This window comes from Denticeps clupeoides, chromosome 11 (assembly GCF_900700375.1).
Source record: "Denticeps clupeoides chromosome 11, fDenClu1.1, whole genome shotgun sequence".
Taxonomy (NCBI): domain Eukaryota; kingdom Metazoa; phylum Chordata; class Actinopteri; order Clupeiformes; family Denticipitidae; genus Denticeps; species Denticeps clupeoides.
The window spans coordinates 14,757,627-14,784,856 of record NC_041717.1 but is presented as its reverse complement, the minus strand read 5'-3'; the positions used below and the strand labels follow the sequence as shown (position 1 = coordinate 14,784,856).

General features: G+C 41.7%; 2 protein-coding genes across 3 annotated transcripts; both read right to left on the bottom strand.

Moving 5' to 3' along the window:
* Positions 1-1,219: 1,219 nt before the first annotated feature.
* aebp1b (AE binding protein 1b) lies at positions 1,220-16,933 on the bottom strand. Its single transcript, XM_028996724.1, has 20 exons — positions 16,635-16,933; positions 15,360-15,608; positions 14,218-14,313; positions 13,645-13,737; positions 13,097-13,171; positions 12,466-12,522; positions 12,106-12,159; positions 10,443-10,508; positions 10,216-10,325; positions 9,186-9,325; positions 8,797-8,881; positions 8,568-8,712; positions 7,978-8,066; positions 7,710-7,833; positions 7,418-7,614; positions 6,675-6,854; positions 2,950-3,526; positions 2,492-2,631; positions 2,184-2,283; positions 1,220-2,099 (listed from the first exon to the last, which is right to left on the bottom strand). The coding sequence occupies exons 1-20, from the start codon at positions 16,879-16,881 to the stop codon at positions 1,600-1,602; spliced, it is 3,324 nt and encodes a 1,107-aa protein (XP_028852557.1). The 5' UTR covers positions 16,882-16,933; the 3' UTR covers positions 1,220-1,599.
* Positions 16,934-20,142: 3,209 nt separating this feature from the next.
* elmod3 (ELMO/CED-12 domain containing 3) lies at positions 20,143-26,355 on the bottom strand. Of its 2 annotated transcripts, none has more exons than XM_028996333.1 (14): positions 26,300-26,355; positions 25,971-26,051; positions 24,933-25,286; positions 24,625-24,696; positions 24,406-24,477; positions 24,262-24,331; positions 24,047-24,118; positions 23,608-23,696; positions 23,392-23,515; positions 22,713-22,835; positions 22,413-22,543; positions 22,071-22,147; positions 21,585-21,712; positions 20,143-21,287 (listed from the first exon to the last, which is right to left on the bottom strand). In XM_028996333.1, the coding sequence occupies exons 3-14, from the start codon at positions 24,957-24,959 to the stop codon at positions 21,055-21,057; spliced, it is 1,218 nt and encodes a 405-aa protein (XP_028852166.1). In that variant the 5' UTR covers positions 24,960-25,286; positions 25,971-26,051; positions 26,300-26,355; the 3' UTR covers positions 20,143-21,054. The 2 variants fall into 2 exon arrangements, with proteins under 2 accessions (XP_028852166.1, XP_028852167.1); XM_028996334.1 differs by having other exon boundaries at positions 24,047-24,115.
* Positions 26,356-27,230: the final 875 nt, after the last annotated feature.

The following is a 27,230-nucleotide window of genomic DNA, read 5'->3' as shown; positions in this document are numbered from 1 at the left end:
AATTCATTTCTGGCCTAAAACATTTTTTACTGTAAAATGGACCTGGGAAATTTGCTCATGTGCAAATAGATTTATTCTGAATGTGGACATTTCCATGTAAAATAACTAGTACTGCAACCTGCTGAGCAGTATTTAAGGTGGAACAGACAATTCTAATAAGGAGCTGTAAATAATGAGCTAGCTTCAGAGTCTTTGTGTACTCTGAATTTCATCACACCCATATATGCGGGACGTGTGTATGAGGTCCTCGGTGTGCCTGCTTACTGCTGCTGCTGCTGGGCCGAACTCCCACACTCACACTTGTCTAAAGGGGATGGAGGCGAGGCTGCTTCCAAATTCAGCATGTTTCATTCATAGTATCCTCATTCCAAGCTCATTATGGTCACAATCATTTTTTCCTCGGTTGTGCGAAATCGCAGGAAATAAATACAAACCTAATCTGCGCTCTAAAGTGTCCATTAATTTACATTGGGGTGATCCTCGGGTTGGAGGACGGGTGTTGATACTGCAGTGCAAAATTAACACAGATGGGAAATCAGAAAGCTCCACATATTTTTATCTCGTTCAATTATCTGGTTTTTATGTTTGGACGGGGTTACCAGGGACGAAGAAACGCACAGTCACATGCGTACACAGTGGCTGGGTCAGTGGATGACAATCAAAAATAAATTAATTTTTTCATTCATTTTTTTACAGCAGCTCAGCTGTTGTCAAACACAGAGTTTTTGTCTGGAGACCAGGGCTGGGCAAAATCCTGATTAATTTGCCATAGATCCTCAATTTGGCCTAAAAAAAAAGATAACCCAGGTCTATTTAGTCCCAAACCCATTATAATATATCAAGTTAAGTATTAATGTTAGTCTTTTTAATGATATTTTAAGTCTTACTTAAAAAAAAATTATCATCCTTAAAATGATACTTTGTTTGCAATCGTCCCCCCCCCCCCCAATCATTCCAGGGTTGGAATATACCATGACATTCTCACCCATGATGAGAGAATGTAACCTTTTGTAATATTTTGTTTTTGTGCCTGATGCTGTGTAACATCGCATTTGTGCCAGATAGAAGTTGACACATAAAATCATGTTGGCCAATCAGATCTCTTTTATTTAATCAGATGTGTTTCTCATGAACATGTTGTAAATTCAGTCTCTGTGAAGAATTCTGATCGTGCCATATCACATACAGGAAAGTACTGAAATGCGCTTGGGAAATAATGTCCCATGTTGAAAATATATTAAAGTTTTATTATGAATATATGAACTTGTTGTGCACTGCTCTATTACAATTCTCTGTTTCATGGATGTTTATAATATAAGCTTTCATCATCATATCCAGAAATTTCCAGTCACAGTTCACAATCATGATTTATTGTCTTCTACACATTTTACAATACTGTGGATACTGTGAAATAATTATGATTTATAGAGCATAGCGCCCACCCCTACTATGGAGGAATATTTTAGTAAGAGGACCTTCCAGCTGGTGAAAGTTGCCCCGAAGTAGCGTTCTCCTGGTGGTAAAGATGTAAAGTACTGCATATCGTATACTCAGATGTGTTCATGTGTGACTTTGGTACATGGAGCCTGTGCTGGGTCTCTAATAGTCATCAATTTTGTAGTTGTAGTCCAGCAAGGTGTATTCTGAACTTGGTGTGGTGTCTTCCAGAACCCAGGAGTCATACCAGGAGGTGGTGCTCTCTGTCAGAGGTGCTATGGACGTCACAGTGGTTGTTGGAGGCAGGGTCGTTGACTTCATCTTCTGTAGGCGCCAGCACCGTAACCTCATTAGCCGCGAGCGATACTTCTTACAGTTCCTAGTGCTGCTCCCTACTGATGGCTTGCTAATAGCTGCTGGCCCCTGTGACGACACCCATCTGCCTTGGCTGTTGCTTAGCAGCCGGATGGGCTTGTTGCCATGCAGAGCCATTATGGCCTTGATCCTGTCCCAGTTGGACTTGGTAAGGTTGAAACTGCAGAGCGTTGCTCCAGGGTCGAAGCCCACCACACAGGTCTTCGTGAGGGGAGAATATCCCTCAGCCCTGGCTGTCACACGGTACTCCCCCGGGTTCAGCAGGCGCCAGTAATCCCCCGACTCAGCTGAGGAGTAGATTCAGTGCCAGTATTAGTCCAGTTCCAATCAGTGTAATATCATGCACTTCGAGGCAATTTAGAGATTCTTACCTGTCCTTACATCATGATTGACACCCTCAACAGACACCGTGGCATTAGAAAGGAGGTTCCCCTCTTTATCCATAACTATGCCCCTTATTCCACGATGCACCTGCCAAATATGATACAATGTTACATGTACAAATGCTATTAGTTTTTAGTTGTAGACTCCATATTTATGCACACGTACTTCATGAAGGTTGCCTTTTACAATGTCTATCCTGTATTTCTTTTATTTTATTGGTTTAGGTTCTTACCAAGTGCAAGTTTCAAAGTTAATATTGATTCTCTATGTGCAAATCTTATTGTTATTGCCATACCTGCTCCAGAAAAGTTAGCAGAGCTTCTTTGTTGTTTTCCCACTCGCGCAGCAGTTCACTCTGGTGGGGGAATTTATCACAACCCAGGAAGATGGACAGCTCAAAGCAGTTAGTGTGCAGGTAGCTGAAGTCATTCATGCCTTAAGTTGAAAAGTCAGGATCATGGTACAACCATTAGGAATCATAAAAAACAGAGCATTAATCAAATGCATCTGAAATTTTAAATTCGATTTTCTAAAGATTCAATATAATTTCTGCATCTGTCCATATATATAGTACATACTGCACCTTTAATATGTTTCTGAAAACATTTTGACTACATTTCCCACAAATCTTTGCAAACTGTTGGATATTTCACTGTTATATTATTTAATTTCTGTATATAATAATTATAAAAATGTATATTTTTAGGGTCTAATTGGTAGTTTACATTTTACATTTTCACTTCTCTTGCTTACTTCCTGGAACTGGTTTCCATTTGGCACGATTAATGATGCCCAGACCTCCAGTGGGATCCTCAGAATGGCAGCCACCCTGACCAACCTGCGTCATGGTGCGATGTGTAGAAGCATAAGAGATGGCGAGCCAACGGAACAGGGACTGGTCTTCAATGGTTCGGATCTCATCCTCAATATCCCCGTAACCTTCCACGTGACCCTGCTCGTACCCTTCATGATAGCCCTCAGGCTCACTCTCCTGGTGGTGCCCATAGGCTTCATCGTGATACCTGTGACTTTCAGGGTGGTAATCATGGGTCTCTTGGTGGTACCTGTATGTCTCATGGTCATATCCATTGGTCTCCTGGTGGTGGCCATAATTCTCTTGATGGTATCCATGGTATCCCCAGCTGTCTTCTTCATCCTCATACTGCCTCTTTCTCCGGTTGCTTCTTTTATTGCGTTCGTCTGCCTCTTTGGTGAGGCGGTACATGTCAAAAGGGTACGTGACCAGCCTCTCACCCCCCTGCAGGTTGGCCCCCAGGACAAACGGGTGATTCTCCATCCAGGAAATGATGGCTCTGGTTTCAACACCGATCTGAGTAACACAGTACATGTTCAAAACTGTTCAAAGCTGCAACTAAACAAAAATATTTTTCATTACAGAATGGAAATTTATGGCAAATAAATAAATATTTGCTGTTAACCTGCTATGGTATAATATCAGATGAATTTGAAATTATATCAAAGAATTTTATTTGTATGTGCATATTAAATAGATTTAACCATAGTCTAATGTTTTTTTAAAGAAAAAAACACTCAAAAATAAAGAAACAGTCAGCTGGCTAATGGTCAGCTCAGCTGGCTAATGCCAAATTTCACTGTGTGGACCGTGTGCTGTGCTGCTGTGTATCACAAGTGACAATCACTTAACTTTAAAAAAACATGACAGGTTTAAAACAATCTTGCACTTTGGCTGTCAAATAACATGACTAATAGTTTCTAGACTTTTTCAAATGTTTTGCTTTTCCTTTTAATAAAAGTGTCACAACCGAGGGCTGGAGGGGGAAAGAAGTGCAGAGGCTGGGCATACTGAATAAAGGGATTTATTAATAAATACAAAATTAATTGCCAAATAAATAAGGACAGCTAAAACCAACCCGCAGGTATGTGGCAATTGCCAGAACTGAAAGCAAACATAAGGTAAGTCTTCTGTGTCCACATTAATGCAGCTGCGTCTGTCTGCTGCCAAACTGTTCCTTTTATCAGGCCCCTAACCACGGACACCTAAACAGCGGTTCGTGTCCATGATTAGAGCCCTGCTGTCATGGCTGGGTGCACCAAGCAGTGTGACAGCAGGGCTCTAATCATATCGTACCGCTGTTCTTAAAAGGGAGCAGACTGCAGCAGGACAAGGCTGCAACATTAATCTGTACCTTTTACTTACCTTGTGTTTGTTTCTGCTCCTGGCATTTCTGTCACACGCCTTTTGGGTTTGTTTACAGGGAGTGCAGAATTATTAGGCAAATGAGTATTTTGTCCACATCATCCTCTTCATGCATGTTGTCTTACTCCAAGCTGTATAGGCTCGAAAGCCTACTACCAATTAAGCATATTAGGTGATGTGCATCTCTGTAATGAGAAGGGGTGTGGTCTAATGACATCAACACCCTATATCAGGTGTGCAGAATTATTAGGCAACTTCCTTTCCTTTGGCAAAATGGGTCAAAAGAAGGACTTGACAGGCTCAGAAAAGTCAAAAATAGTGAGATATCTTGCAGAGGGATGCAGCACTGTTAAAATTGCAAAGCTTCTGAAGCGTGATCATCGAACAATCAAGCGTTTCATTCAAAATAGTCAACAGGGTCGCAAGAAGCATGTGGAAAAACCAAGGTGCAAAATAACTGCCCATGAACTGAGAAAAGTCAAGCGTGCAGCTGCCAAGATGCCACTTGCCACCAGTTTGGCCATATTTCAGAGCTGCAACATCACTGGAGTGCCCAAAAGCACAAGGTGTGCAATACTCAGAGACGTGGCCAAGGTAAGAAAGGCTGAAAGACGACCACCACTGAACAAGACACACAAGCTGAAACATCAAGACTGGGCCAAGAAATATGTCAAGACTGATTTTTCTAAGGTTTTATGGGCTGATTAAATGAGAGTCAGTCTTGATGGGCCAGATGGATGGGCCCGTGGCTGGATTGGTAAAGGGCAGAGAGCTCCAGTCCGACTCAGACGCCAGCAAGGTGGAGGTGGAGTACTGGTTTGGGCTGGTATCATCAAAGATGAGCTTGTGGGGCCTTTTCGGGTTGAGGATGGAGTCAAGCTCAACTCCCAGTCCTACTGCCAGTTTCTGGAAGACACCTTCTTCAAGCAGTGGTACAGGAAGAAGTCTGCATCCTTCAAGAAAAACATGATTTTCATGCAGGACAATGCTCCATCACATGCGTCCAAGTACTCCACAGCGTGGCTGGCAAGAAAGGGTATAAAAGAAGGAAAAACTAATGACATGGCCTCCTTGTTCTGAACCCCATTGAGAACCTGTGGTCCGTCATCAAATGTGAGATTTACAAGGAGGGAAAACAGTACACCTCTCTGAACAGTGTCTGGGAGGCTGTGGTTGCTGCTGCACGCAATGTTGATGGTGAACAGATCAAAACACTGACAGAATCCATGGATGGCAGGCTTTTGAGTGTCCTTGCAAAGAAAGGTGGCTATATTGGTCGCTGATTTGTTTTTGTTTTGTTTTTGAACGTCAGAAATGTATATTTGTGAATGTGGAGATGTTATATTGGTTTCACTGGTAAAAATAAATAATTGAAATGGGTATATATTTGTTTTTTGTTAAGTTGCCTAATAATTATGCACAGTAATAGTCACCTGCACACACAGATATTCCCCTAAAATAGCTAAAAATAAAAACCAACTCAAAACTACTTCCAAAAACATTCAGCTTTGATATTAATGAGTTTTTTTGGTTCATTGAGAACATGGTTGTTGTTCAATAATAAAATTATTCCTCAAAATTACAACTTGCCTAATAATTCTGCACTCCCTGTATGTTTTTGGCCATTGTGCTGGTTTCTTTGTGTCTATTAAAATCCCTTTGTTTCGTGATACTCGCTTCTGTGCCTCCTTTACCCCACGACCCCGGGACGTGACAAAAAAGGAAACTAAAAATCGATCAGTCTGTCCATTAAAATTCTGTATGTGATCTCCTTCACCAATATCTGTATTGAAGGTACTTCCATTTTTCGCCAAAACCAAGCTATCATACTCCTGGCCTGCAGGAGTACACAGTCTATTGGAATTGCCTGTTTTGAGTTAACAGGAACATTTTCAGGGTATATGCCAAGTAAACACAATTTTGATTTGCAAGGGACCTCCATTTCAACAGTCTCCGATGTATTTTGAACAATCATTTTCCAGTGTAATTTAGGACAGCTGCATACACACTGATACATTTGGTGCAACTGTCAAGAACGTGTATTGTATAAGTTCTCATTAACCATTTGTATTGTAACCTCTTCATTCTTGGTAGTCTAATGTTCAGAAATGCCAACATAGCATAACCTGGTCCAGGCTGTGGTCTTCCTACTGTGAAGACCTCAAATCTTTTGTGACCTTTAATTATTTATGTTAATGACAAACTGAGAAAAACAATTATTTCCCGCTCAACTCTTGCGCATTAAAATGAAAACCTGAGTTAGGCCTTGGAAGACCATTGATGGTAAAATGGATCTAACCATTCCACTGTCCGCAAGGAATCCCTCTGGGATGGCAACATGATGATTGGGCATCAGTTTTGGCACAATGCCCTTGTCTTCAGCATCCCACAAGACAGTATTGAGGTCTGGGAAGCTCTGGAAGATGTCATGGCCCTCCTCTGTCCAGTGACCCAACAGCCAAGTGCCAAGTTCAGAACCCTAAAACCAAAGGAACATATCAACTTAATACATTCAGCAAAATAATTATCACATTTCTTTATCGCATTTTTTATCACATTTCTTAACTTAGAATAAATAGAATCCAGCGATTCTACTTTAGCAGTGCATAGCCCAAAGCTTGAGAAGCTCTAAGGCTTTGTTCAGTGCGAGATGACAATCTGTACTTTATCTAAATACTGAAATAAATAATAATAAATAAATAAAGTGAAGTGATTGTCACATGTGATACACAGCAGCACAGCACACGGTGCACACAGTGAAATTTGTCCTCTGCATTTAACCCATCACCCTGAGTGAGCAGTGGGCAGCCATGACCGGCGCCCGGGGAGCAGTGTGTGGGGACGGTGCTTTGCTCAGTGGCACCTCAGTGGTACCTTGGCGGATCGGGATTCGAACCGGCAACCTTCTGATTACGGGGCCACTTCCTTAATTGCTAGGCCACCACTGCCCCACTGTCAGTTTGTGGTGGGCTGGTGCACCAGTTGGGTTAAATCTAAATAGTAATTGACTAATTAGTATGAGCAGTGACTGGAGACACTGACCTTCTCAAATGCCTTAACGTGGCCGTCTGGGTTGAGTGAAGGAGCCAAGTGAATACGAGTTCCATCCACCAGGCGACGCACCCGCGGGTTTCCATCCTTGTATTCCTTACACAGGTACTGCATGAGCATGAGCACCAGCTCCCGTCCCAATGCCTCGTTTCCATGGAAACCCGCTGTGTACCGGAATTCTGGCTCACCTGTAGGCTCAGGTAGGAACATCGTGGAACCCTGTTTCTACTCTGCCAAAGTATTTTTCAAAAGATCCAGAGAGAATTTTCCATTCGACTCTCACCGGTTTCATGTTTGCCAGGCTGGTCTGACATCTCCATGACATACATTTCCAGGCCTTTGGAGCTCTTGCCAAGACTGTAGAGGTTGGTGATGTCAGGACATTCATCCGCTACTGATTTCATCAACTGTTTGTTTGCACAGACAGAGTAGACTCAGACTCTTTATCTTATCCCAGATTTGCACAGACCATCTGTCTACTGTAATAATCATCCATTGTTTTTTATAATTTTTTTATAGCCACTTATATCACTTATATTATAGATCCCCACCTTCTCCATGTCTTGGTAGCTGTGGTGGCTGTAGTCTAGGTCGTCTCGATGGAACACCTCGTTCTGGCTCTGATAGAGATTAGCAGGGTCTGCACAGTAGTGAGAAGCAGAAATATTGTAAAATGCATCCAAACACCATAAAACTACCAAATCATACCTATCTTTTGACAAACTGTTGAATGTGTCTAGTCCATCAATATTAATAAAATAAAATATATACATTTTTTTCACAGTTTCTTCTGCTTACTGGTAAAAGAAGGGTGGGTAGTAGGCTAGAGGGTAACACACTCGCCTGTGAACCTGAAGAACCAGGTTCAAACCCCACTTACTACTTAAGCCAGACGCTTAACCCTAAATTGCTCCAGGGGGGACTGTCCCTGTAACTACTGATTGATAAGGGTGTCAGATAAACATAGTAAATGTTTAATGTTCACTAAAAGAAAAGGAATTTGTTATACTCTACATATCATTATTTTAATTACACTTAACAGATCACAGTTTTGTTTCTCATTTTCAGGCACAGTAAGTATATATGTACCGAGAGCAGCAGCTTTGTGTACGTGCAGAAAACTGAGAGTATAGGGTTTGACCTGGAAGGGGGCAGCCCATAACTTCCATCCTCATGCACAGACTGCCATTCCAGCTCTGTGGAAGGAGCCGCATGTACCGAGCCACCACTGGCTCCACAAACTGCGACGTGACCGGAGTCTGTTTATCCGAGTTCCCGAAAAACATCTGCAACACAGAGAGCCAAGACAGAAGACAGTCAGGATGACACCAGGTTGAGGTACAGCTGAAAAACAAAGAAACTTAATTTACCCATTCCGAGTAGTCATCATGGAGCAAGACCCATTCACGGCTGTCATTGCTGAAGGCTACGTAATACGATGTGATGTAGTCGTTCCTGAAAGATCCAATGCAGTCCCTTACCCATCCAGCTTCTGCAGACTTTGCAGTAGTATTTTAGCCTGTGTGTTCCCAGCTTGTTATTTCTTGTATTCGTTCTATTATCTTGTCTAAGCTCTTTATTTATTAACCTGTCTCCCAAACTCTATGCCTAGTAGATACCTGAAATAATGGCTAAGCCTGTGGGGCATGTTCACAACACATCAGGCTCAAAAATAAATACGCAAGGACGTGAAAGGAATGCTTGCTAGGTAGCAGCAGCTGGGGCGTTACAATAACATGGATGGAGGGGTTCCGCTCACTCTAAGGGGTCGTCCCTGCCCTGGGTGATGACCCCTGTGAATTCTGTCAGGCTGTGGGCATCCAGCTCAATCCAGTGCTCCTTCTCCTCCGGGTTGGCACACCACGCACCTCCGTTCAGGTCATCCTCGTTGCCAGAGGCCTGTAAATGGGGTAATGAGTGTGGGTGTGACTGTTCGTGAAAGGGAAGAGAACTGGTGTATGACCAACACAGCACACAAAAGTTCAATGTTTCTTCAGTATAAATACTTTTTGTCAGTCTCCCTTTCAGTTGTTATGATGCAAACATTTCCCACTAAATGCGACTGAAGCCAAATGAAAAAGGTCTTCCAACAACAATCTGAGAAGATTCACATTTACATTTACAGCATTTATCAGAAGCCCTTATCCAGAGCGACTTACAATCAGTAGTTACAGGGACAGTCCCCCTGGAGCAACTTTAGGGTTAAGTATCTTGCTCAGGGATACAATGGTAGTAAGCGGGACTTGAACCTGGGTCTTCTGGTTCATAGGCAAGTGTGTTACCCCTAGGCTACTACCACCCCCACATGGATGGGATCTGATGATGTTAAAAGACCCCTGAGTTCGGTGCAAACATTGTATTTCACTCCATTAGATGCGTTCATGCGAGAGTTTTTTTTTAAATATCTATTTTGGCAGGATAATGCTCTGCAAAAATAGTTAAGATTGTAGACTGAGATTTTGGCTTAGCCTCACAAGCTATCACCTCGTAACTTACAGGATCCGCTACACCTTCAGAGGACAAGTGGAATCTATCCTCAGGGATGTTTTTCCAGAAAAATGGGGACCTGCTCAGTAATAGGTGAATGTTTTCATTAACTTAATAATTTATTAACCTAATTTATTCCTCTTTTTTGGTTTAAATCTGTTAGGGTTAGGGGCAAACAATGCAAATAACAGTTAATACCAGTTTCCCTGATGGCTCCATGGTTTCCATAACTATGTGTAATTAGCAATTATTAGCAATGAAATGCAATTAGACAGGGTGTGTGGGAGCAGGCGCAAAAATACCTGCATGTTGAGCCGCACCCTCTGAGGGCTATATCTGTGACTGGAGGTGGACGAGGCCAGGATCTGGTCAGCAGCCACTCGATGCGATTCCAGGCCAAGTGGAGGGCACACTGCACAAAGCAACACAGTTTACATGAATAAATAAGCAAATTGCACTTAAACTAGAAAAACGTTCTGAAATTCAACGTTCTGTGATGACAAAGGAATTGAGTAATAGTCTTTTTCACCTTTGGGGTCTTTGACAACGCGTGGCATCTTTAGCCTCTTCTCCTCATGCAACTTCCTCTTCCTTTCTTTGAGCACAAATTCAATGGGATTTTAGAATACATTCTGGGATGAGTGTGTGTGTGTGTGTGTGTGTGTGTGTGTGTGTGTGTGTAAATGCATTTCTCCTGTATCTGTATGAGTGTTTCATGTATGTACACTATGGGCCAAAAGTTTGAACACACCTTCTCATTCAATGTGTTTTCTTTATTTTCATGACCATTCACGTTGGTAGATTCTCACTGAAGGCATCAAAACTATGAATGAATACATGCGGAGTTAAGTACTTAACAAAAAGCGGAGACCTGGTCTCCACAGTCACCGGACCTGAACCCAATCCAGATGGTTTGGGGTGAGCTGGACCGCAGAGTGAAGGCAAAGGGGCCAACAAGTGCTAAACACCTCTGGGAACTCCTTCAAGACTGTTGGAAAACCATTTCAGGTGACGACCTCTTGAAGCTCATCGAGAGAATGCCAAGAGTGTGCAAAGCAGTAATCAGAGCAAAGAAACTAGAATATAAAACATGTTTTCAGTTATTTCACCTTTTTTGTTAAGTACATAACTCCACATGTGTTTATTCATAGTTTTGATGCCTTCAGTGAGAATCAAGGATAATCAAAGCACAGTTTGGTGTGTCCAAACTTTTGGCCTGTACTGTATGTGTGAGTTTTCAGTAGTATAGTTGCATTTGTGAGAGTTTCATATGTGAAAGTGTATGTGTTTCACACTGTATGCGTAACAAAAGTCCGATTTTTTTCATAGTCCTCTTCATGTACTCCCAGACAGACTCGACAATGTTGAGATAAGGTTGATGTGTTTTTGCCAAGTTTCCTTGGCTAAGTTTCACCTGCATTATTAAAACCCCACTCTGGTTTGAAATATTCGTCTGGGAAAGTCATTGTTGATGCAGTATAACTAACATGTGTCTTGTTGCTGTGTTCAGTGTTGCCATGACCTGTGTCATGAAACTGTCTTCCACAACCTCACCTTGGTAGCAGAATTAGTGCCCTATACAGCTAATTCTGTTTTATTAAAGATCTGTGTTTCATCTCATAGGTGAAATTGATGATCATTAGTACCTGTCCGGTTGATTGATCACACATCTGATCATTAGCACCTGTCTGGTTGACTGATCACACATCTGAATGTAATGCTGTTTTGAAGTCAAAGGGCAGTAACTCCAAATAATGATTTGATTAAAAGTAAAATTAGTAAGTGAAAAAAACTATTCTAAAAGTTTTATAGTCTTAGTTTTATGTCACACCTTCCTAAAATGTTTGCACAGTACTGTATATTAATGCCCCGCCCAGTGGAACCAAAAGGAACGTCCAGAATATGAGGCAGGCCGAGGTGCCTGACCAACACAGGGTGCACATTCCCACATTCATTCACACACTCAACCAATGCACAGGTTAGAGTAACCAATCCCCCTAGTGTGCATGTCTTTGGACAGTGTGAGGAAATCAGAGAGCCCAGGGTAAACCTATGCCATGGGAAGAGCATGCAAACTCAAACTCTCAACCTTGAAGGTATGAGGCCACAACACTGTCCATTGTGTGGCCCATGCGTTTCATTTGTTTTATTTAATAATTCTTATGATTAATGACAGGGGGTTGGAAACATACCTTTCTCCTCCTGCTCCTTCCTCTCCTTCTCCATCTGCTTCTCCAGCTTCTGCTCTGTAATCAAGAACAGTAAAACCATACCACCTTCAATCATACAACGTTTTTCATGATCATCATGTTGCATGCGTGGCCCATGGCTTGTTTCCCAAACCCTGGCAGTAAGCACATTTGGGTTGCATCTGTTTCTGTTTGAAGATGGTTTCACCCTTGCCTGTTGATTCAGATCCATATTCCTGTTCTTTACAATTACGGTGTTAAAATGGGATGGGAGTGTTTTAAATCCACCTTGACTGTACCTTTGAGAATGGTGGAAACCACTAGAGGGGAGAGGGTCAACTACAGCTGATTTTTGCCACTTACCACGGTCATAGTCATAGCCATACCATGGAGATTCATAAGGTGATGCTGTTGGTTCCTCTGCAAAACAGCAAAGAAAGTAAGCAGGATTAAAAATGAAAAAAAAAAACGTGTTAAAACATGCCACTTTGGTTAGTTTTGTTTTATTGTCCATCATACTTGTTCAACCCTGCTATTTTCACCTTGGTGCGTCCTGCTGTGTTAACAGTGCTTACTCATAAACTGCTTCTCCCTGATGATGGGGTTTTAATAAGAAACATGAACTTCTGAAACATCATTACCAACTCTTCAGTGGAACTCAGCTGGAATCCTATGCATCACTAGGAGGCTACGCTGTAAATATTCCATCTGCTGTCTCATTCACTGATGTCTGTTCCTGAACCCTCTGCTGCCCAGATCCCTTTCCTCCTTATCTGCAGCACTTGCAAGTCATTCCTCCCTGAAATCCGATGTACGTTAGCGACGACGCTAATAAGCTGTGTGAAGCGATTATCACTTGTGATACACAGCACACGGTGCACACAGTGAAAATTTTCCTCTGCATTTAACCCAGAAAACAAATCAGATCATTCTCTCTTTTTTAGTCCCGATAATGTCTTTTTAAGAGCTACATAATGTAACATTTATAACCCACCTATGTTATAGTCCAAGGGAGCAGTTGGACTAACTGCTTTTCCATCAGGAAATGGTACATTTTCAGGTACCTCAACTGTAATGAAATAACAAGACCAAATTAGGTAAGATGACAACCAGAAAAAAATATTAATTTAGTGACTCCCAGAAAAAAAAATCTAAAAACAACTATGAGTGAACTGAGAAGTCAAAGAACAATTATCTCACACTATTAGCTTTTAATTAGTTTTCCAAAATGGATTAATCTAACTACTACTCTGGTATGAGGTCCTGTCTCATTTGTCCACATTTGGCTTCGTCTTTGCACTCCTTGAGTATGCAGGAAGTGTACACCCAGTATTTTGTACATTAACATTTGAAATGAAAGTGCAATAGGTGGTTTAACTGCATGCTTAGATCGGCACTGCTTCTAGGGTTCCAGGTTCTGTGATGTCTGGATCTTCATTTAATGTTTATTAGGTGACTAATGTAGTGCATTCTGGGTCATACACTAATGCTAAAGAGAGGACTAATGTGTATGAAGTGGACACCAGACCAAAGAAAACATACATGTAGCATCCCAGTAATCCTCCTCTTCCTTCCCAAGAAGATCAAATACTGGGGGTGTGGTTGGCTGATCAACAGGTGGCTTCAAGTAATCATCTGGATGAGATAATAGTTGTTGTAATTATAATAATGTTAACATTAAAATGTGTTTTACTCAATTTAAAGAGTTGAATTTTCCCAATGGTGAAGGTGTACCATTAGCCTCAACAAAATAACTGTAATGCTTTTTATTTAAAATAGTTTTTAGCTGATTAAATATTTGCCACTAGAGATGAAATAATTAATGGTCTTTTGTCTAACACATTTTAGACAACACATAACACATTTCCAGGCCCATTTAGGTTTTTCCCATTAGATGTACATTTACATTTATGACATTTATCAATCAGTAGTTACAGGGACAGCAAGTGTCTTAGGGACATAATGGTAGCAAGTGGGGTTTGAAACTGTGACTGTTTTTCTGGTTCTGTCACGACGCAGTGTCTGGGGGGTTGGAGTGGTGCCTTGACCCCTGCCTTGACCTCGACCCGTCCTCTCAGCCTCTCGATTATATTGGACAGGGCTCTAAGGTATTACCTGGTTCCGGGTAAGAGTAGTCTTCTTCAGGCTGTGGGTATATTTCCATGTTCGGCTGGCTTTCTGTCTGCTCTAGTGGGGTTTCTGTGGTTGGATCTACAGAGGACATACAAGAAAAATATTTTGCATTTTGAGTGGCTGGTAAGTGCACAATAAAACAAGCTAATGAATATACGTATTAATATGTATGTTAAAATAATCTAACCTTAATAAATAAATAGGTCGTTGTAAGGCCATAGGGGAAGGAGGAGGTGCAGACGCACAGCACAACAAAAGTGAAACACGGCGCAATGGCCAGAGACACAGAAAACAAAAGCAAATGAAACACACAACTATTCCATGGGCTTACACAACAATGAATGACAATGGAATGAGAAGTTATTTTCTAATTATTTACATATTCTAAGCGTTATATTAAATTCTGCCATAATATTGATTCAATTATGTCAGTTGTCAGATGAGTGTGTCGCACACACAAAAAGAAATCCATTGCAAAATGCTGTAATTTTTTTAATAGATGTACATAATAGTGGAAGACTATTGATATGATTGATATCATACTGATATGATGATATCCACTTAATTAAATTTAATTTCTATCTATTTAGTACCAGCAAAGTATCTCTCTGCTCTGTGAAGTAACCTTATAGTAGATGTGAAATTATATTTCAAATCATGGCGTTGGCCGTCTGTTTTTTTTAGTATCCATGCCGCTGACTTCCGCCTTTTTCCACTGGGGAAAAAGTTCAGGGGGTTCACCTACTTCCTCCATCAACTGGAGGGGGGAGGCATTGTGTTATTCTATGCTGCAAGGACTCCTACACTGTCTGAGCTTCTCCAAAACAGCAGATCCCACAACTTGATGCTCATTGATGCTCACCGTTAAATGTGGATATGGACAGAGCATTCTGTCTACATTCTTGTTTCAATTTAGGCCATGTTTGTGAATTTTTTCCCTGAAAGCTTACAGATGGGGACAAGGGAACAGAGCAGCACCATCAAACTGGGTCACTTGAACTGGACAGTTTGAAGATATTTTTTAACAAACTGGTGAATTCTAAGCAGCTGTATAACTTTACACAAGGGTACAGAGACAAGAAATTAGTTAAAAAACACCAAAACAGTTTAATAGCAAATCTGACCTTCAAACCAGTAGGAGTCTGTCACCATGTCCAACAGCTCATCATCGTAAAAGCTGGGTGGGCTCGTGCTTGGAATCAGGGTTGTGGTTGGCATCGGGGTAGTTATCACTTCTTTCTGCTTCTTCTTTTTTTTGCTACCTTTGTCCCCTTTGGGTTTTTTTGTGCTTCTCTCCCCCTTTGGTTTCTTGGTTGGTTTAGGCTTCTTAGTTGGCTTGGGTCCCTTCTCGGGTCCCCTCCTTACCCTCTGCACTAAGTGGAGATGAATGAAGAAAAATATAAATGAAGTTGAAGAGACAAGACCAGCTTTAAGATTGCGTTTCTTTAGGAGACAAACAATCTGGCAGTGGGCGGCTGAATCAGACTCAGGAAATGAAGCTGCCATTCCTCAGCTGCTAGGCACACAGGTCTCTGCCAGACTTGCTTGAAAACGCTGGACACTCAACAGACAACTGTGACACAAGGATCTCCTGTCAAGGCCAGACATTACCGACTGGATGAAATTAGTCCACTTGCCACAAAGGTACAGAGCCACAGCAAAAACCGGGACATCATGGAACACTATGGTAAGTGTGAATGTGGGAATTTCAGATGAGACAGAACCATTCATTGCAGTTCTTCATTTCTTCGTTAATAAGCTCCCAGTGTGTCAGCATTCCAATTGGGTTACATTATGTCAGGGAAATATTCTCCCAGAGAGAACGATAACTCAATTTTTCATATTTGTCATTTGTGATAGCCTGTCCCTGAATGCCAAAACTCTGCAGGAGAGGGATTCATTAAACACACACACTTGCACAGAGCGTATCACAGTTTCCACAGAACCCATGTCGCTCCATTCCAAACTCAACATTGGAACACTCATCGGAACTGAGCGAGGAGTGTGGAAAATTGGCCGGTTTATTTCAGGAAAGTCAGGTCAGAATTAAGTCTTGCTTAAATCATAACTAGGATTTGACCTGCATGGCAGACTCAGATTTCACAGATTCTACCCGCATGTATTCCACTCACATAAGTCTAGTGCTCTATTTTATTCTGAGTTTTGCTCTTTGGTTTGCTCTTGTGAGAAATCTGCTGTCAAGATGCTCTGGCAGCACAGAGAGCTCCACTTGATGCCAAGAATGCCTCACTCTGCAAAATGAGTATTGAGCCATGCCGGTCTATAAAGCTGCCTGCAGGTGCGTTTCACCTTCTTGTGTCAATTAACTTCAGTAAGGATGTAAATGCAGAAAAGTGGATGGAATACAGGGAAGTCTGAAAAGCGGGAATTCACCTCACCTGTTGGCAGGCCCTCTAGTGACCTACTGACCCTTGCCTTGCCAGGACCGCTCTGTAGCCCTAGTGCGAGCCCACCCTCCGGCTCTTTCTCTCCAGTCCGTCTCACTCCAGCCTCCATCAGCCTGGTCTCCTCCTGAGTGGCGTCCAGCTCTCCTGACCAGGAGCTCGGACCAGAGACCCAGCACACGGCCAGCAGCCCAAGAGACACGAGGAGCCCGCAGGCCACCAGAGCAGGCAGCCGCAGCATGGTGTCCAAGTGAGTCCGACGGAGAGAATTGCAACAGGCAGAGAGCGCCGCGAGAAAAGAGAAGTTGGGAGGAGGACAGGGGGCGGGACAAAGCTCGAGAGAGAGAGAGAGAGAGAGAAAGAGAGAGAGAAAAAGGGCAAAAGAAAAAGAAAGTATGAGAGAAGAAGTAGCGAGGAAGAGGGGAGGAGAATTTCATAATGTTGAATCTGTCTTTACTGGAAAACTGTCCAGAAGAACCAGCAGCGCTAAGACAGAAAATAGAAATAGAAAAAAGTAAACATTTTCTACAACACAATGACATGCTGATGGAAACAATGTTTTAGTGTTTCAATGGGAGAAACTAACGAATTGTAAACTGATAGAGTATTAACTGGAAAGACAAAGAGAGAAACCTGAACCACAGCAAGAAATGTCTCATCCCATACTCTCAGAAGAAACAAAAGAAAAGGAGGAATTCCATTATAACCAGTCCGTGTCCCACCCATAGTAAGTGGTCACACTTCATACTGCGGCCTGACGCCTCCGGGGGCCACAGGGCCCCCCCGGCCTAGAGACTACAGGAGAAAAGAAGATCGTTTGAAAGAGCGAGAGAGATGAAAGGAGATGTGGAAAAAGAAAGACGGGGGATGGGGTAGGTTGAACCCTATAATTTGGTGACACAGACAGGTACAGTGTGTGGTTGGTATCTTAAGTTTTTTTTTTTTTTTTTTTTTTTTTTTTTCTCTCAGTTCCGTAACGGGGCAGAACGGGAGCAGGACTCATACAGAGTACAACACCGATCCATGGTGCATTGCACTGCCACTTCGTGTCGGAAGGAAAACGTCCAGACGTCTGGGGGAGCAGTGAGGAGAAGAAAGGAGGGGGTTGCACAACAGAAGAAAGCAGATGTGAACGACAGCCAATGAACTGTGAACCATCACTGTTGATACCGAAGTCTCTGTTCACCTGATACGGTTTGAATTGTGATTGCGTAAAAAGTATGGTGGCCAAGAACCAGAGAACAACAAAGACCAGGAACATATTTTTTCACTTCACTTACAAACACCAGTTCTGAACATCTTGATTACGTGCCGTTTCCGTTTCATAAATGATTTAAAGGTTATTTGATGGAACTGAGATACTTTTCTCCTCTTTTCTACAACGCTGTAATGAAACATTCAGTTCTGAATTAGAACCTTTTTGGGCCAGTCTAAAAGGTTCCAGCTTCGCGTTCTTACAATTCTTAAATCAGACCCAGCAACACTGTTCATTGCTGACTGGTTACTCATGTTTCAGGGTGCAGTACGTGATACTTTACACAAAGACACAACTTTCACAAGATTCACAAGCACTAATCTCCCTATAAACGCAGGACGAGACAAGTACAGCCCTCAGAATTACAAAAACTCCAAACACAACAAAAGCTAGAATGAAACTAGTGCGTTTTTAACGTGCGAAATGGAAGTCTTAATACTTTTTAAATTGAGTGCAGATGATCAGAAGTCCAAAAACAGCAACTTTATTCAGGTAACACAACACCCTCACACTTAGTGATATAATCTACACAAATCTACAGCAGAACACAGCTCTCCATTCCTCTGATTAGAAATAAATAAAATGCAGGTCCCCAGAGGAAGTGGAGAACTGACGGCGGGACCTCAAGCAGCAGAAGAAACAGGAAGAATCTGCGAGAGGCTGCTGCTGCGTGCAGAAGGTTCTCCAGGTACAGATGGGAGAGAGTTGAACTACAAAGCAGCGGAGCACAGCGCCACAGCTGGAGTTCAGACAGTGTGGTGGGAGGCTCATTTCAGGACAAAAAAAAAAGAGCCTCAACCCATGACCCACTTAAAGTTTTAAGGGTTTCAGTCTGCAGTAGCTGTAATGAGAGCCAAAATCACAGATAAAAGTGAGAGAAAACTGAGGAGAGACACAAGTTTAACACTTTTTTTTCCCCCACTGCTCTGCTGTGCCTTATAACAAAAGTCCATGGTTCTTGGTGTTGCTGACTGAGCAAATCTGTACTGCTGGAATTCAGTGTCACACATAAAGCCCTTGTGAGACTCATCGTTCATCCAGACACGGCTGCACCAAACTGGAACCCTGATGACAAATCCAGAGCACTGTTCGAAGTCATTAAACGTTCAGCACGGTCCAAAAGCTGAAACTGCAAGATTTGTGGCAATTAAGCTACAGTGACAACAACTGCCGTCATTTCTATGTATATTGTCCGCAGCTCCTTCATGCACCAATTCTAGCTGAAGTTCCTCTGCACTGGTGGTAATAGCGGCAGCATATGGAAGGTTGTCAACAAGCAAATGTTTGGGCACCCTTGCTTAAGATATGATTTGTTAGGCATGTGTCAAATGTATGTGTTACTGTGAATAAATAAGCATTTATGCACTGCATAAAAAAGAATGATTGACAGCTCTCACATGTTACGTCCTCATCCTGGATGACTGACGCACCAGTTCAGATATAGAGGCAGTAAAGCATTTTAAGCAAAACTGTTATAGCATTTACTGCAGAGTAAAAAAGGGAAAGAGACACCGTGCTTACCAAGTTTCCAGAACCTTATCTTAAGGATATAGCACAATGAAGGACAAGATAAAGTCTGGAAGACCGGGACATTTTTCTGAAAGATATGGTCATTTGCCTAGAAGGGCAAAAGAAAAAATCTGTGTGTCAAAGACATTGTGGATTATTTATCATGCGGCTCTGTAGTGCTTAAGCACTGTTCTACAGAGCGATTCCTTAGGCCCACAAATCTTGTTAAAGCCTTGGGCACGGCGAACAAGTGACAACTGAAAAACTCTTAGCTGTCTACAAAAGCATTTATAAGATGTGATACCTCCCAAAGAGGGTGTTAAGAAGTCCGGACCATGTCGTATGGCCAAACGCTTCCTTCAGGCCCTTTGGATTCTTTAACTTGATTCTCACTTTCACTGCATTTGATTATTATACATTTACTGTTAGACTTAATCGATTGATTTTGGCTACTGATAAATTGTTCTCATCATCATAACACATTAAATTTCAGTGGGAACTCAGCTATGTAAAATAATAATAGAGGTGACGAAGATGTGGGACAAGGGCACAAACTGAATTTTTTTGTGAAATTTATTAATATATATAAAATAATTCTTATTTTGTCAGGCTGAAATCATTATGATTCATAATGACTGAGCAGATGGGGTCCTGGGGATAAGCCCCCAAAAGTCTTTTGGGTCTCTTACTCAGGTGACCCAGCCAGGAAAGTACAAAATCAACACTGAAAGCACAAAGTCACATCCTTTAAATATACATTTATTTCATATGCTTCATACACCGTAGAACAGATATACTCTGAAATATATACTCTTTATAAAATTGTATTCTATAGTCTGCTACACAGGAAGATAAGTGCCTGAAAGACAAAAAAGACAAACATCCTCAGCAATAAACAAGTGCAAAAGAAAGAGGGAAGTAACTGTCAATTTTAGTGCATCTGACTTACTTCAGTTAGGACGTGGGGGGAAAAAAATTATTAAAAAAAAAATAAAGCATGAAAGGGGAGCTACTTGTGTTCTCTTCTATAAAATGAGAGAAACTGAAAGCAATTTTGCAGCTTCAACCACTGATCTCTATGCACATCCATTAGTCATAATATACATTAATTATTCTAACAGGCATAAAGTAATCATCATTCCCTAAGAAAACAAAAAACAAAACCGGAATCTTTACCAGAACCTTCAGCGTTTGAAGAGAGAACCTTCACATGTAAAAAAACAATATATCGTTTAAGAGGTTTCCTGAACAGGCACATTCAAAATAAAAAGTTATTAATTTGTTATTTTTGTAACAATGCAGCTACAAAGGAAAAAAAGGGACTCCATGTTTTGAGAACAAATAGTTGTTTCTTTAAATTCTGATGACAATGAAAATAATAAAAAATAAATTATAATACTTCTTGGATAAAACCCCATCTCCTTTGTCGTCTTGGATAACCCCAATCTGAATTCTTATCAAGAAAATACAGGGACAAAGATTAGACCACAAGTCAATCAGGTGGAGCACATTGTGTGTGTGTGTGTGTGAGTGAGTGAGTGAGAGAGAGAGGGAGAAATCCTAACCTCTAATGTTAAAACAAACATGATTATCTCTCAGTTTCTCTTATTGCTGAGGAGAGTCATGGTCTCTTAAACGTTATCTCCTCCCTCAGATCAGTCGAGCTTCTCCCTCCATCTCCACAGGGATCTCACACACCCCAGTGAAGTTCATGTCCTTTCCCTGCCTTCCATCAGCGGTGTTGGTATCGGCAGGGGAAGAGTTGCTATGAGACGGGGAGTCAGGTAATGCTCGCTGTCCAATCCCAGGTCGCCGCTCTTTTAAAAAGTCCTCCAGATGCCTCAGGATCTGTTTAGGGTTCTTTCTGGCATAGAGCTCCACTTCTAAAAGGCAAAAAAAATCAGAGGAGATCAAAAGTCAATTACACAACTCATGCAAAAGGTGTGGCCAAGATGGAAAATTATCATTGTCTGAATCTAAAACAGACAACATCTGGGTATTTAGCAATTACTACGTAAATTAACATAATATAAGCAAATATATGTGACCTACAGAAAAATTAACAGAAAGCGTTTCATTAGGAGCTGAGAGTTTATTTCTTTGTGCCGGTTCCAAAAGAGGGAGAGTTTGGAAAAGGGTCTTCGAGATTGATATGATTCAGTGTGCATCACATGACGCACCTTTGATCACAAATCCTGAGTCGGAGATGGTCTTCTTCTGATTCTTCCACAGCTGATACAGGTGGAGGAATGTGGCCACGTAGAAATCGTTTATCACACCAATAACCTGCTGCCGCCGGTTGCACTCCCTGTTCCACAGACAAATCTATGAATTCCATAGCCAGGTGTGGTAAAAGAGTATGGGCTACACAATTTGCATTGCACACAACATCCACATAATTAACAAAATTATTTGATCATGGGACTACTTGAAACCTGCAACTAGTAATTTCACCCAGACTTTCTGAAAGTCTGCCGGTTTTTATCTTGTTTAACATTTATAATGTAGTTTGGTAACTGGCAAACGGCGTGGAGGAATCTTGACATCTTGACATTGAACTGATAAGAAAACATCTTGTTGTACTACGGTCAAGATCAGTGTCAAAATTATTAATATATTTAAATTTTCATCATTAGTGAGAATCGTGCGTGTGCTGGTGAACTCACTTGCACAGCACTTCCTCTCTGAGTGCATGCAGAGCGATGCGAGTCATGTTGATAGACATCACACTGAAGGGAAAGTTCTAAAAAAAAAATAATAATAAAAAAAAAAAAATATAGACACATATTTGAGTGTTACAGGTGGTTTCTGCATACAGCAATGTGCTCTCAATTGTCTATATCCCATAAACCTCTGCTCCTATGACCCTCCCCTTGTCACCTTTACTGTTACCAAGCTGTTACCTACATAAACAGAAACAGCATTCCGGATGAAATGTGCTGGAAATGAAAAGATTATGGCCCTTGCCATTCCTACTGTGGCCTGTATATGAATCCATGTCTAATCACCTGAATAGGGTGCTGGGATAGTCGGTAAATAATGCGTGCCAAAGGCAGAGTCTCGGGATCCATGACAAGGTACAGCACATGCATGAGCCCCAAAAAGCCGGTTCCTCTGAGGTCAGTGGCAGGGTCGGAACCTATACCCCCAAACACACACACACACACACACACACACACACACACATCAATAATCTATCAACATCACTTAATTTTACAAATTCAATAATCAATATTGGCATTTCAAAGCCTAAAGTTCTTTCAATTCTCTGGTGCCTCATCCCAGGTATAAAGTCGCTGCATCTTTACCTTGAAAGCCCACAGTCTCCCAGTGGGGCCCAAACCGTGGACAGTCAGCGCGGCTGCCCGTCAGCTTCTTGTACACGGTTTGCAGGACACGGATGTGCACCTCCTGCTTGTTGTCCAGTGAGCCTGAATGTCAGAGGTCATGAAAAGAAACATTACAAACCACGAGATAGCATGTTAAAGCACCCAATAAAAAAAATAAAAAATAAAAAAAAAATAAAAAAAATCAGAAGCAGTGCTGATTCCTTGCCAGTTGGGAATTGAATCCACCGGAATGAATCTGGTCCAGGATCTTCCCCACACAATGCTTATGCCTGTTGCTCATTCTGCCTCAATATTGTAACACTCCCTCAATAATCTCAAAACTGAACAGTTTTGTTTGTCCCTAGGCTAATATGAAAAATCTCTTTTTTTTTTTTTTTCTTTAAATCTTTGCTCGAACTCAAATCACTTATTTATTTAGCTTATTGCAGTTACCCAACTTAAGATAAAATTCTAAATGGCCATTTAAACCAGTATTCGAAAGGCCGTTCACCAAATGGATTCATTACTCCACACATGTGTGGACTACAGGACACCAAACCATGAATCATGCATTTCTGTACATACTCCAAGCTAATTAAATACTTTTTGAGTAGCATCAGTCACCCCTATGTGTGTCTGTGAGTGCAGAATGTCTTACACTGAGCAATGGCAAACACCAGGTCCCTCTCCTGTACCAGGTCCCTATGCAAGCGAGGGGGGCCAAACAGGAAGTGTGTGATAGCAGCTAAGCCAGTCCTACGAACCGTGGGCTGGATGTTCCTCTAGTGGCAGGGACAGCCAAACAGACAGCAGAAAGGTTAAAAACATTACACGCAAGCATTCACAAATACCCAACCAGTCAAAATGGCCTCACCAGGAGCTCACAGAGGTCACTTGTCTGAAAGTACTGCAGGGCCTCGTTGAAGGAGATGAGCGGGGAGGGACTGAGGTCCTCTGGAAAAACTAGAGAAAAGCATCATTAAAAAAGCAGCCTACAGCATTTTTATCTCTTTATTCATATGAAGTAGCTCCTCTCAATTCCTTTCATTTCAGCCCCCCCTCCCCTCCAGGAGACCACCATGCAGATTAAGATTTCCCAGGTTTTCAGTAAAATTGGTGTAGATATTACAAAACCTCATAGAGAAGCAACATGTCTCATTCCTCAAAATTCTTTAGTTTGAATATGAATTTGAACAGATATGTATTCAATCATTCTTGTATCGTTACGTGTCTAGTTGTGACAAGGTGTTGGTATCCATGTTGAAGGCAGTATTGCCATAGACACAGTCTCTGTTAATGATGAGTAGACTCACCTGGCTGGATACTCTCTAGAGCTTTCCATTCTTCCCTGGCCCGGTCTACCTCTGGGTTCACTACTACTACTACTACACACACACACACACACACAAAAATGGGACAATATTTTACACATTCCTTTTTTTTCCCACAATTGTTTCAACGTTGCAATGTCAATATCCCAAATGAAACCCAGGTGCTATGTGGTGTGTGTTAGAGAGACAGACAATACCATCTGGCTTCGGATGGTTTCCTCCTGATGCAAGCGACTGCAAAAGGCTGTTCTGTTTCAGCGCAGCTATCTGCAGAAGGAACATTTAATCAGGCAAACATTTAGAAATGAAGTGTTTGCCTCATTCTTGATCGAAGAACTCACCGGAACTTGTGTAAAAGTGCAGCAGCCGACATGTTGTCTCAAGGCGAAGTCAGTAGATACTCCATTAACTCCCTAATGAATCAGGAAAAAAGGGATACGTGTAAAAATATGGGGGGAAATATGCTATGCTTGTTTTTCACAGTTATTGAGAAATATGCCTTCTCTCTCATTTAATCTGGTCAAATGCTGGTCACTGTGCAAAAGTTTATGTGAACTTACAGATTTATGTTTGTAGTGTCCATTTGTCAGTTCCTCAGACAAAGTGCAATCTTGATATAAACCTTTCAAACACTAAAGAAGAGAAAAGTACAAGTTTATGTCTGGAAATAAAAGGTTAAAAGAGAAGCATAAAATCCATTTCATTCTGCATCTTAAATTGCAATGCATGTAAGGGCAAATGCCCTCTAGCAGTATTCAGGTACAGTTACCACAATGTGAATGGTAGTGGGGCCTAAATCAAGGTGGCAAGAAGTGAAGTATAATATTTAAGTTAAAAATGTATAGTAGATTAGACAGTCTCTGCATACCTCATTTGACACAAGCTCCCCTTCCATGGCTTATTTTTATTCTAAAGCCAAAAGCTGCTCACCAACACGACCAGGTGCTGTACAGGACACACATGCTTCTTCGTCTCAGGACACTGTGATCACTATGTGTGTAATAAGTTTCTATCTGTTTCTGCACAGCGAGCGGCAGAGCAGCAAAGTCGCTGGGTCAGGGGAGGCACTGAACCAGGGATGGAGAAAGGTCAGAGGGTGCCACAGACACCATCATGTCCTGCTCCATAACCTTGCCAGGCTTGATCTAGAGTCAGAGAGCTCTGTAGCTACAGCTGATGATGCATCTCAGACCGTAAATCCCAGATTCCCTCTGCGCCTTCACTGCAAAGGAAGACATTACCTTGATTAATGGAAAAGGTAGGTCACTGTCAGCCTAAACAAAGAGAAATTAGGTCTGACCCATAAAATATATATATATATTCCAGTTGTAAATCTCAATTGTGCTGTACAGTTACCAACAACTTCACATTATTTGCATGGTTCCCACCGGAGCCGATCCTAAAGATTTTGCTATATATTTCAGCATAATATTGTTTTACTCGGTCATCTGTCATGTGAGGTCTAGATTACAAGATGCGTTAACATTAAATAAAAGGAAATTTTCTTTTTCTATTAACAAAAACAGTTACAACATCTTTCCATGAAATCTTTAACTGACGGTACATAATAAATACAGAACGTTCACAGTCGTTTGACTGTAAAAGAACAGGGGGTGCTACAAAATGGTGAACATGGCCCTCTCACAATTTATTGTGCAAATTACACCACGTTTTCTTGTACTTTTAGGAATTGGGGTTATAGATTTTTTAAGTGAAATTACGGCACGTGGCAGTTTAAACATGTGAGTGTATGAAAACTCCACATCTGTTTTCGTACAGTGCCTTCTGTAATGTTAAAATTCTAAGTTGTGCAGCTGAACTCCAACTCCAGGGGATGTAAACTACATTCTAATCCGATAAGTGTTGAAAACGATTAATAAATCTAAAAGGTGTACTAGTCGCTTACCTCATCTGTGCGTAGTAACATTTCTCATTCGATCCTTATACATGGCTCATCCCCACGCAACCCAGCAATTCGAGCATTCGCCTGTCGGGTTGATTTAATGCCGCATAGGTTATAATTTGAAGCAAGCAGTCAAAATTAAATTAAACTAACAAGCACAAGCCAACTGATTTAACCAGAATCTAGCTGGCTGCTATCTGATCAATTCGACTACACTTGTTTTGTCCAGCTTTCCAGCAGCGTGCTGTAAGAAATACTATATTAAAGTTTATTATTTTACTACTAAATGTCCATTACTGTAGTTGCCGGTGCAACGCATATCGCATTTTCACCTGAGTTTTTGTCCCTCCAATCTCGGTGTCCCTTCCCCCTTCCGTGATTTATGAATGCCTTGTGGGAATTGTAGTCCATTTCCGTTCCACCGCACTTTCATGGAGGTATCATGGGAGATGTAGTCATTCTTCCAGCGGTCAAAATGTCGCACACTCTAATATTGAGCTGGAATATGGCTGTGATTGCAGCGTTCGTTGCACTTTTTTTTTTTCATCGTTAAGCGCAGCCCAATCATTCTCAGTGAAAGATTGTTTAAGTGACGATTGACGTAGAGGAAAAAGTTCAAACCCACGTAAATAATCTCGTGTTTACGACAGTTTACTCTGCATCTTGCCTGATGACTAAAGCTGGAAGTGGCAATGGCCGGGGTGTAATGAGTCCTGTGCAATGCCTGTTGCTTTTTTTGCATCGTCGTGGGGTGTACATTTATTCCAGAGAGGACAGGGTGGGGTAAGCTGATTCTTGGAGGGTTGTCCCCCCCTGAGAATTCTCAGGAAGTACAGTCTCTGCTGCGCCTTCTTCATCAGCTCCTTGGTGTTGAAGCTCCAGGTCAGGTCATCCTGCAGCTCAATGCCCGGGTGCCTTCGCACAGGCCCCGCCGATGACCGATGATGAGTGGCAAGCTAAACTCATTTTACTGGTGCCTTCGTTGAAAGTGTAAAGAAGCCTGGAAATTTAATTTCTGTACATTTCAGAATTAAAACACTTTTTACATGTATATTAACAGTTCGATGTTGGGACCCTCTGATAGTTTACCCATTGGTGCCATTGTCTTGGGCCACGTTTATTCAACCTCAGTTACATGTGCCACCTCCACGGTTTAGGATGAGGTTGTTGACCTCACTCTGCACAACTCTGACAGACGTTTCAACCTCCTCCCTGTGTGCCACCTCACCTTCTTTGCCCGAGATGCGTCCAGATGTCATGTCA

Bases quoted from the DNA above. Each gene is read 5' to 3' on its own strand.
- aebp1b (XM_028996724.1), bottom strand. From the start codon at position 16,881: ATGCTGCGGCTGCCTGCTCTGGTGGCCTGCGGGCTCCTCGTGTCTCTT. The intron at 15,609-16,634 runs GTGAGGTGAATT...ATCTCCACTTAG, and splicing joins ACTAGAGGGCCTGCCAACAG to TGCAGAGGGTAAGGAGGGGA. The intron at 7,834-7,977 runs GTGGGGATCTAT...GCAAACAAACAG, and splicing joins GCTACCAAGACATGGAGAAG to TTGATGAAATCAGTAGCGGA.
- elmod3 (XM_028996333.1), bottom strand. From the start codon at position 24,959: ATGGAAGGGGAGCTTGTGTCAAATGAG. The intron at 24,697-24,932 runs GTATGCAGAGAC...TCTCTTCTTTAG, and splicing joins GGGAGCTTGTGTCAAATGAG to TGTTTGAAAGGTTTATATCA. The intron at 24,478-24,624 runs GTAAGTTCACAT...CTGATTCATTAG, and splicing joins GACACTACAAACATAAATCT to GGAGTTAATGGAGTATCTAC.